Source organism: Fulmarus glacialis, unplaced genomic scaffold (assembly GCF_000690835.1).
Source record: "Fulmarus glacialis isolate BGI_N327 unplaced genomic scaffold, ASM69083v1 scaffold23434, whole genome shotgun sequence".
NCBI lineage: Eukaryota > Metazoa > Chordata > Aves > Procellariiformes > Procellariidae > Fulmarus > Fulmarus glacialis.
In genome coordinates, this window is record NW_009206419.1 from 3389 (window position 1) to 13841 (window position 10453).

Consider the following 10453-nt stretch of genomic DNA (forward strand, 5'->3'; position numbering starts at 1 on the left):
GTCTGGTATTTGTGCAGAGGCAGCAGCTGAGAAGAGGCAGCACGGCGAACCCAAGAGCACAGGGCCCGTCAGCACCTCCAGCAGCCGGCACACCGATGGCCCAGCGTCCCTAACCAAAAGCTCGCAGGAGGAACTGCGGGTGCCATGCCCCTTCCCCGGGAAGGCCGTTCTCGCCAGTCTGTCCAGCCACCCCCACCACCGAAGGGCTGCTCTGGAACACAGACTCCGTTCAGGAAAGCCAAACCTGGAGGGGCAGAGGGGGCCTGGCAGCTGCACCATTTCCCTCCTACTAAAAGCCAGAAATGGCAGAAGGTAAAAGCACATCAACATGTTAAAACATTAGTTACAATTAAAACATTTTTGTTTTCTTTTGTCAAATCTCCTCCTGGGATGGGGGCTGATTAACGGGGGAAAAACTAGGCAGCAGGATCCCAACTCGTTATGTCTGCATAATTAGTGCAGGAGGAGCTAGGACAGATGAGGGTAGGGCAGCACATCCTGCATGCCCGCAGCAGTGTCCCCATTCAGAGGTCCCCTCTCAAAGAGCTGTCTGCTCCTCAAAAGGGTGAGGCTGCAGCGCTCTGCGACCCACGCATCGGCTCTCTGCTGGCCTAGTGCTTCTCCTCTTCCAGTCTCTTCATGGCCTCCAACACAGCCAGTTCTTTTGCTTCCTTCTTCTGGTTCCTAGCTTCAAACTCCAGCCTGCATCAATCACAAAATGCCATGAGATTCTCATCCATCCGTATCTCTAGTAGACTAAAAGCACCTGGAGCAGGGAAGCACTGCCTTCTCCTACGCTGCTTTCTTCTGAGAGTACTTCAGAAACCTCACCAGTAACCCCCAGGCTCCTCTTTGAAAGCCAGCACCCAGAGCTTCCCACGGCTGTTACCACCACTCCAAAGTCCTAGGCTCCCACACTGGCCAAACACTACTTATTTCTCCCTCTGCGGAAGATGCTGCCCTGGGATAGACCACTTAGTGCCGTAATACCAAAATCAAATTTACCACTGACCTGAGCCAACGTCACTGAAGGTGAAGGTCTCAGGCCTAAAAGAGCAAAGCTCCAAAAGAAGCGACATGCTAAATCCCCAAGAATACAGCAAATAAATTTTATCATTAATAGAGGAGGAGGAAAAATAATAAAACATGCTGTGAAGCACATTCTGACATAGTAGAGCTTAGCTGTTCTTCTTCCCGTACAGTCTAGTACATTCACATTTAAACAGCCTGCCCAAGCTGTGGAAGTTGATGATTTCAGTTCACTGATTCTGTGCCTTTAGATAACCCCTTCTCTTCCTGTTTGATCCCATTAATTAGTCCTCAGACAAGCTGGATGAAACAGTATACGACAGAACTGGCGAATGAAGAAAGCCAACCTGTTCTTGATGATTCTTTGCACAATTAAATCTGTGGTGAGATTGCTGCCACTGTCCACCAGCTGGAAAATTCCACGTCTCTTCGGTTCCTGTGAACAAACACAGCAGACTCAGCTGTGAAAAACACGCAGGACCTCTGGGTTTACAGTTCAGTAGTGAAAGCTGAGCAGAAGTCATGTCAGGTCCTGTGGGCACCCAGCCAGGAACGACACAAAATGATCTCCTAGGAGGCAGAATAAATAACTGCTGAAAGCAAAGCTTCATGTATATGGAAGCTGAGCAAGGCTGCCCAGGACCGGCATAGAGCAAAGATTATAGGATTTCTCATTCTGCCATGAAGGCATCAGAAACAGGCAACACAAAACAGTGACTAAAAGAATAGAGCTGTTGTGAATGATTTACAGGCTCTGCTCCAAGTAGCTACTCTCAGGGGTGGATGAAACCCCACATCACCTGCCAAGGACTTGCTTGGGTAGTATCCTCTGCAATACAAATTCTCAACTCAGGAACATGAACAAAGCCATGCTGTATCTATCAAATGCTGACAAAGAAGCACAGACAACAGCAGCTACTAGTTTACCTCATATGGATCAGAACCATCCTTGTCTGGCACCACCTCAGTCATCCCATGACACACAAGTGCTACCTGGAGAAGGACACAAAGTCGCTGACAAGATCCAAAAGATGACAGGGACTTTCCCTGCCACTGCACTCACTGCAGCATAGCCTGGAGATCAGCAAAGCCACCCTCCTGTACCAGGCTTGGCAGTGCATCTGGAGCTCCCTGTAATCCTGCTGAGCGGGACCATCCCTCTTCTACAGCCCTGTGCTTTCCTGCACCATTTTAGCTCCCCGAACACATCGCACACCACCATCATCTTGTACGTCTATATGCAAAGACTCTCACCCTGAAGTGATCCAGCAGATCAGCAGTGACAGCGTAGGGGGCTCCAATCACCACTTCCGAGACATACTAGAAAAGAAACCAGGTAAAGAGTCCAGATTTGGCAAAAGGGGGGAAAAGAACCAAAACAGAGGCCAGCCTGCTGCCTGCTTCCTAAACAGACTTGAGCAGGTCATCTGGTTATAGAGTTAGGAACTCAAGTAAGGGAACAGGAAAGTGGGTTTAGCCGCCATTGCTTGTCCCGCAGCATCTTTTTGTCCCACTAAAGACTATGCTTTCTGATAGTGTGTATATAGTAAATCCAAAAGTTAATTGCTCAGAGCACACGTTTCTGGGCCTCCCCACCTTTCTTTCCCAGGAATTTTCTCCCCTGCTGCAAGGAGCAGAGAGTTTTCTACAAGAACACAGCTGCAGAGCAGAGCAGCACTGCAAGGCATCCTGCCTTTTTGCTGCCGGTGGAGCAGAGGTGGATGGGTTCAATAGCTCAGGTTAGCCAGGACAACCGAGGAGCCTCGTGATTCCTCCTGAGAGCACACCAGCACCTCTGGTAGCCTAAAGTGATCAGTCTTGTCTTTGCTTTCTCAATGCACATCAAAGAATTCATGCAAGATTGCTGCCTACAGGTGAACACCACGCAGCTCCAGGCAATTTCTGGAACAGCGCAGAGGCACCTACCCTACAGGCACTTACCCTACAGGCCAAGACACTGAGTGTTCTTTCATGGATGTTCATGATGGGATAGTTCTTCCCTTTGTAGCGATTTACTTCCTAAGGCAAAGCACCAGGCACAATTAGAAGAGAAACAAAGCAACCCCCTTTTCCTCTCACTGTCTCCCAACATGAAAATCCTGTATTGGCCAATACATCCCTTTCCTGTCTTCCAGAGCACAGCCTGCTTGTTTCAGAAAGAACAGGTGCCAAGCTGCTCTGTCTTTGGACAATGTTATATACGGACCTGATCAAAGTGCAGCCCAGCAATGATGTAGGGTTTCTCTGCCAGCTGGTGAACCTTCTCCAGGAAATCTACATGCCCAGTATCTGTAGACCTGTTTAAGGAATTGAAGCTAACATGGAAAATAAGGAAAGGAAGACAGAAACAGATGCACTGAAAAACCACAGTGGGAGACAGGAATCCCAAGGATTTTATTTTTGCACTACTTGTTGCCTATGTCCTAAGAACAGTTGCCTCCTTCCACAGGTTCTGGGCAAAAGCCAGATATCTTTTCAGCTCCACCTGACACGGACTCAACTTTGCCTCTGTCCAGAATTTCTACCTGTTTTGGCTGTTCTGGCACAATGCCTTAAAGACTGTCCCAGGGATGAAGCGTCTGCTCCAGATGCCCTGTGCAGTCACTTGGTCTATGACAGCCAGTCCTCAAGAGGAGCTAGAGTGTGATCACTAGAGTGTGGAGAGTTTCCAAATGTCTTCCTGAAATCTTCCAACAGCCACAAATCTCTCTAGAGAGGAGCTGTAGCTCCTTTCTCAGTGTCCTGTGACTAAGAAATTGCCAGCAAGAACTCCTGCCTCTTCCCTCACGTGCACACCTACAGAAAAGAAAAAAAAAAGAGGAAAAAAAAAGTGTGTTAAATGTCCTAGTCTGGTGCCTCAAAACACGAAAACATCAAACAAAAAGACCAATGCTACTTTCTTGACAAAACAGAGTCAAGGATACGGAACAGGTCGAAGGCTCCGGCCACGTAGATGATAGTGTCTCCTGGCTGTGGTTCTTTCCCTGATGCAAACTGGATGATCTTCTGAGACGTCTGTAGGAACTGCGAGACACCAGTCCAGGGACTGTGACCTTTTGGCCCCTGGGAAAACACACACCACACACATTTCCTTTTCAGGCTCCAGGAGTGGGTTTGGACAACACACAGAATGCAGCTGCAGGCAATTTGCTAGCCTTAATTTGCTAGCAAGTATCACAACTCTTAGCAGCTTGGACCTTCTACATTCCTGGCACCAAGTATTTGTGCAATTCACAAAAGCCCTTTTTGCTTTGTCAAACACAGTCTAAATCGTCCCCTCACAGCCAGCTAAGGAGATGCCGAGAAGAAAGCTCAGGAAGGAGGAAGGCAACAGGGCAGTCTCGGATTTCTAGGAGAGGCAAGGCTTACTAAGGGAGACAACACACAACCTACTTACGCTCTTCTCAAGCCTTAAGGCAGCCTACCCATTCACCTGGCCGATGGCATGCCAAGCTGGGAAGGGATCACCCAGAGCTCCAGCAAAGGCCAGATCCCAGCGCTGGTGAAACCGAAGACGGAGCTTTGTCCCCGCCATGTGGCAGTTTTGGAAACAGCCACTGAGTCACCTGCTCTGGCCCTGCTTCGCTCCCCTAAAGCTAGCTCTACAAGACTTGAAAGAACAAAGACAACTCAGCCGAGACCAGGGCAAGCCATACAAAGGGCAGCATGCAGAAGGGGGGCTCAGCTGACAGTGGTCATGCAGGGTACCTGGTCCCCAGATATTCTCCCCAGATCCAAGCACCAGGAAACAGCCATGCTGGAGCAACAGACCCTGTAAAACCTGCTCAAAAAACCCAACATGGTGGAGAACAAAGCAGGTGATTCAGCCTGGTCAGCAAACCCCCTAGGAGTGAAAAAGACTTACTCAAGCTGTAGGTCCAGGTGCTCGTTAATCAGGGACAATCCAACACCCAGGAAAAAAACAAGGGGCTGACACCTCTTTAGAGGTAGCCCAAGATGTGAGCTGGACACAATGGCAGAGAACCCCAGGAGGGCTGCTCTGCTACTTGAAGAGCAGGCATGTGAATTCTGCAGTACAGCATGCTAGCTACATGCCTGCTACATAAACGCTTCCCAGACCTAATGCAACACCTTTAAAAACATGAGCACTAAAAGGAGCATCCACAGAGGCTGTCCCTAGGCTGGAACTGCAGGCACTTGGATCCCAAAGGAAGCGGCAATAAAGAATTTACAAGCAAGCCAGAAAAACAGCAAAGGCTCAATGGGCGCAGCAGCTCTACAGCGCTGCTGAAGGACAGTTCATTTGTGGGCCCTGTGCGGCCACACCTGCCTATTTCACTGACTACAGTAGCTACTTTACGGGGGCAGCAGACATTTACTGAGGTTACTGCTAAATGTGGGGGAAAAAACAAGCCTGCAACACAGGCCAGAAAGCACATTTGAAATCCTTCTCAAACAGGACAACAACCAGACGTCCACGACCAGAACTCACATTACCTTCCCAAAGTTGTCAGTGTGCTTCCGATAGTCTAGGTCCTCATCCTGAAGGGAGATAAAGAGTCAAAATGTTTAAGCACTCACATAGCTCATCCAACCAAGAATATGCTTCTGTGTGGCAGAAGTGCTGGGAAGTCCAGGCTCAGACTGCACACTATTGATCCCTGGCACTGAATGCTGACAAACTAGTTAATATCTAAACCAGAGTCACGTCCCAGCATGAGTCAGATGAAACGTGTCCTTATCTGATCCCAGCCTGGCACCACACGGTGACAGCGGTTCTTGCCCAACCTGCAGACCTGACAGCATCGCACACCTACGTCATCCCTCAACTACGCAAGCCCCTAACAGGACAGCGTCCCTTCTTCTTCCAAAGTACTCCACTAGAGACGGGCTCAGATCTCTGCAGACACCTAGTAGCACTGTGCCAGATCTTGGTGTGAACTTGTATATTTCGGCTAAGCCAATCCAACAGCTTAGCACACTGAAAGATCTCCCTCTACCCCTGAATTCTCTTGTGGGTCCCTTGTCTTGTCCCTGCTGTTATCTAGGTGATTCCATTCACTGGATTGCTTGTTTACCAAGTCAATTCAACCCATTAACCAACATAGAACTACTTCCTTTATTTTCCTTTGCTTAGGTTAGCTATAACCAGGTGGTGAGCTGAGGAGACTCAAGAAAGGTCTGATAAGACTAGAGACAGCAGAAGGCAGAAGCATGCAGCTCAGAGGGAAGGAAGAGGACTTTCCAATTCTGGCAGCTCTGAGCTGATAGATCATTGTGGCTGCACTATGTAGTTTCACCCTCAGAGAAGTCATAGGCTAGCCTGTAATTCCCATAACGTTCCTAAAGCCCAGACCAATCATAAGGGATTGAAGCTTTTATCCCCCCACATCTTTCCAAAGCAGCATGGGCTGAGATCACACTGTGATCTCAGACAGGCTTAAGCAAACATAAGCAGGGTGTTTTGCTGCCACTGCCCATAATCAGCTTGCCAGTTCTCCGTGCACCTAGGAGCCAGACCTAGGAGCTCCACTGCGATTTGGGACAGCAAAAGGACAGAGCTGGCATATGCCCTGAACTCCAAACTCCCACCCAAAGCCCTCTGACTCACTATGTTGCTGTGGTGAGCCTTAGTCATGAGCAGCATGCGGCCAACGAGGTCGGTAGTGGACACACCTTGGGTGCGTTTGCATTCCCTGCAGGGAGACAAGCAAAGGATAAAGCAGAAGCCACAGGAGCATATGTCTCTTCTCTTCCCACCATTACCACAGGAACACCTGTGACACCTGACAAATCCAAACCAGGGACAGTCCTGAGAAAGTCTTCCTTCTACCTGCTCTTGATACAAAGTATAGTGTTCATTTGCTGAACCTCTACAGCTTCTTCACGCCACAGCAACTGCTCATATGAGGAAAACTTACCTTGCACAGACTTCCCAACAGAGCCAGCTCCCAGTGAGGCTTCAAGACCAGAACTAGCATTTGCCAGGAACAGGAAGGCCCTGCCAGTCAATTGCTAGTCTGCAACACTTCCCAGAAGCCAAAATGGTGGGAGCAACTGAAGCTCTGACACACGTTACAGCAAAATTAAAGTGTGACCTGAAGATAGCTGTGTTTCATCTGACTTCCCTTCAGGGCACGAAATTCCAGAAACTCTGCCCAAAACAGGATAAGAAGGTAAGCAGCAACGGGTTACCTGTATCGCCCCGCTGTCTTCACTTCCTCATAGGTATCCTTGCCATCTATCGTTAAAGTGATGTCATCTGCAGAGAGAGAAAAGCCTCAGAACTGCACCCCAAGCCTTGCTGCACAAAAGCTGTCTTAGAATGACAGTAGTAGCTGAACAGGTCCAACACATAAGCCAGGCTAGAACTCCTGCACTCCAAAACTCTGTGCAATCACATGGGATACATCCTGCATCCCATGGAAACGTCAGGGGTTTGCACAAGACAACCCTATCTATGGAGACAAGCATACTGCTGGATGCTAAACACCACTAACCATCTGGTCCACTGTTTTTTAGGTAGCCCAGAAAATCTGAGCTGGTTGCCCTTGCAGTGAATCCAGCAGCAGGCACGACTGAATTATTGCCTGAATGACAATAAACAGCCACCATCAGTCTCAGTATTAAAAAGCAGCTTAACCTTAACTTCTCTAGGACTGGTTTTAGCCGTTGGTTCACATTACAACTTTTTCAGTCAATTAAACAGTCCTCCAACAGCCAGTTCTTCCCGTCAGTGATGGCACTTCTACAGTGACATCAAGCTACCCTTCTACAGACTTAATTCCGGTTCATCTTTGGCATGGTTCCCAACTCACGCTACAAAACCACCTCTCATCTACTTTTAGTGGTAGTACAAAATCTTCACAAGTGAAAACCTAAGCTGGTTTTCATTTGGCAAAACAACCAGTTTACAGTGCAGGCACTGGCAGCTCACGAGTGCTCTCTCTCACACAGTTGGGTGGCACGCTCAGGGAAGCTGAGGAGTTCTTCCCAAACCCCGCACCCTCACCTCAGGGGACAGGGACAGGAGAAGAGAACATACTGCAAGCACAGCTCCATGTGCCAGGAGAGAGGCAGAAACAGCCTGTCTGTCACCTCCCGATTAAGCTCAGCTATTTCAAAACTTATCTTTTGCATAAACACAGCCCGGCAAAACTGCAGCGTGCAAGGGTATTATTCAGGTAGAAGTACCGAATGATTTGGCAGAGGGGATAAACGCAGGGAAACTGGAGCAAAGGCCATGAGCGCTTCTCTGTTGCCGTAATCCCTCACCAAGTCTAGTAAGGGGTCACATACCCCAAACACACATTCAGGGCAGGCAATTAAGTTAACAAGGAATTTGATAATTACCCTGTACATGTGAAAAAGCTTATCTTACAGAAGATTAATGATTTATTTACATTTAATGAAATACTTGGCTTATCGATAGCAGGTAGCTGGGATCAGATGAGGAAGGATACGTAAAATGAGTGCAAAGACCACTCCTGATAAAACACCTTCAGAGGGGCAGGGAGGAAGGGCTGAGGCTGAATGAACGCAAGCAGCAGTCCCAGGAAGGGACAGAGTACACAGGTTTTATTTCCTCAGAACACTGGTTCTCTTCAGTGACTATAAACTGAAAAGCATTCATAACAAGAACTAGGTCTCTGACCACACGGTCAGCTAAGCCCTTGAACAGCTTATCGGCTGGATAAAGAGAGAGAAGCTTTTCTCATCTGATCTCATCCCAGGATAAGTAGACATAAACATGATTGTATTTCTGCACACTTACCTTTTTAACAGCGTTTTTCACATTTAAGTTTTGTAAATTACTATTTCCCCCATGCACAATTTCTGCTGGTGCTAAGGGCAACCTCAGGATAATTGTCAGACAATGCGTTTCATCTCTGTAAGTGAAAGGGATGCTTAAAACCAAGGGATCTGGCCACTCTTAGGGTGCCTAGCACACAGACGTATTTCTCCAGAATAGCAGAACAGGAGTAGCCATACTGCCCAGCGCAGGTGTTGGTAAGGCAAACCTCTGTACGCGAGGTATCCCCTGATGCCTAGCACTAGCCAGAACGTTCCTCCGTTTGCAGCAGGGAAACCAAGAGCAGGCAAGCCCCGGAGGGCCTGTGTTAATACAACTATCGCCTCAGAATACCACTCACCACCGTGCACACAGAAGTCACAGTTATATTTGTCCAGGGTTTCCAGTGTGGTGACATAGGGAGCTCCTGGAGCAATCTCATCCACCCATTTGATGGCTTGCACCATTTTGTATCTCTCCTCCTGCGTAAAGACAGGGGGGCCCTTGTGCTTGGCAATCTCCTCTGGGCGAGAAACAGAAAAACCCAGTTAGAAATACGTACTACAGCTACAAAGACTCTCACCTACAGGAGCCTCACTCATTTCACGGGTAGGTGAACTTCACTGCGGGCCTAAACTCTGCTTGGAATTGGTTTGTGGTAGAGAAGGAAGGCCCAGCTAGATCAGAAAATATTTTAATTCATTTGCATTTCCTAAATGCTAACAAGGGCCCTGGAATTCACTCGGAAGGCAAAATGTCTCAGTGCCTCCCTGTACCCAGATACTTCCTACTGGGGGGATTACCTGGGCTTCCTGGCAGCCCCTGAGGGGAAATTCCCCTTTTAAACAATAGCTTCATGCTACGCTTGGTTCATGCTAGAAAATACGCATCCATAAACCAATTTAAAATCCATCTTCACATGCAAGAACTAGTTCCTAGCACTGAACTTTCAGATGGGCTTGAAACGAGTTTTCTCCACACAGTAATCTGTTTTGGAATATCAGCTCTGCAGTTTGCACCAGCAAAACCAGACTGATTTTCAACTAGTTCAACTGTTTTTCCAGCACAGAATAGAGATCACCCCTCAAACGAAGCCTGCAAGCTCTGAACTACCTAACCCTCACTCCGGAAAGCGTGAAAGGGGTGACTCCACTCCCTTACCCAGGGAAGGTACACTTCTCTTTTGAAGGCTGCTGCTCCTTGAGCAGATGCAGGAAGAAGCCTGCTTTGTATCAGGATATCTTGGTTCTCTCGAGGCTGACGTTGCTGAGCGATTCTAGAGGCAGCAGGAGGTGAAAAGCTGAGAAAACCTCTTACCATCTGTGTGGACTCCAACAATCAGATAATCTCCCATGGCCCGAGCCTGGCGTAGCTGGTTCGAGTGGCCATAGTGCACCATGTCATAGCTAGAAAGACAACGGCCCCGGTTCAGTCTGGGGACACAAGGGTGCACTTGGCTGGGAAGTTGCAGGAGGTGACCTTCCCCTTTGCAGCCTTAGTGGGAGACCTTCCCCCCGGGCTCAAAGGTTTAAAGTCTCTCTGCTATCTGTTATTGTGCAGCCACTGACACGTTTACAGCTGGTTCATCGGGGAAGGCAGCAGCACTCCGTCACGCTGCAATAAACCTGTCCCAGCCGCGGCCGGAGCGCGGGGTGCCTGCCGGGGCCGGGC

At 48.6% G+C, this 10453-nt stretch overlaps 1 protein-coding gene across 1 annotated transcript; it reads right to left on the minus strand.

The window, feature by feature from the left end:
- Positions 1-200: 200 nt before the first annotated feature.
- On the minus strand, positions 201-10200 carry PCYT2 (phosphate cytidylyltransferase 2, ethanolamine). The gene is made up of 12 exons (XM_009575744.1): positions 10100-10200; positions 9144-9305; positions 7186-7252; positions 6602-6686; positions 5488-5532; positions 3954-4092; positions 3236-3318; positions 2971-3048; positions 2284-2349; positions 1957-2022; positions 1377-1465; positions 201-702 (listed from the first exon to the last, which is right to left on the minus strand). The coding sequence occupies exons 1-12, from the start codon at positions 10179-10181 to the stop codon at positions 612-614; spliced, it is 1053 nt and encodes a 350-aa protein (XP_009574039.1). The 5' UTR covers positions 10182-10200; the 3' UTR covers positions 201-611.
- Between the last annotated feature and the right edge of the window lie 253 nt (positions 10201-10453).

Excerpts from the sequence above, each read along its gene's own strand:
- PCYT2 (XM_009575744.1), bottom strand. The coding sequence starts at position 10,181 with ATGGTGCACTATGGCCACTCGAACCAGCTACGCCAGGCTCGGGCCATG. Across the intron at positions 2,023-2,283 it reads ATCTGCTGGATCACTTCAGG|GTAGCACTTGTGTGTCATGG; the intron begins GTGAGAGTCTTT and ends GTCCTTCTCCAG. Across the intron at positions 1,466-1,956 it reads ATGGTTCTGATCCATATGAG|GAACCGAAGAGACGTGGAAT; the intron begins GTAAACTAGTAG and ends GTTTGTTCACAG.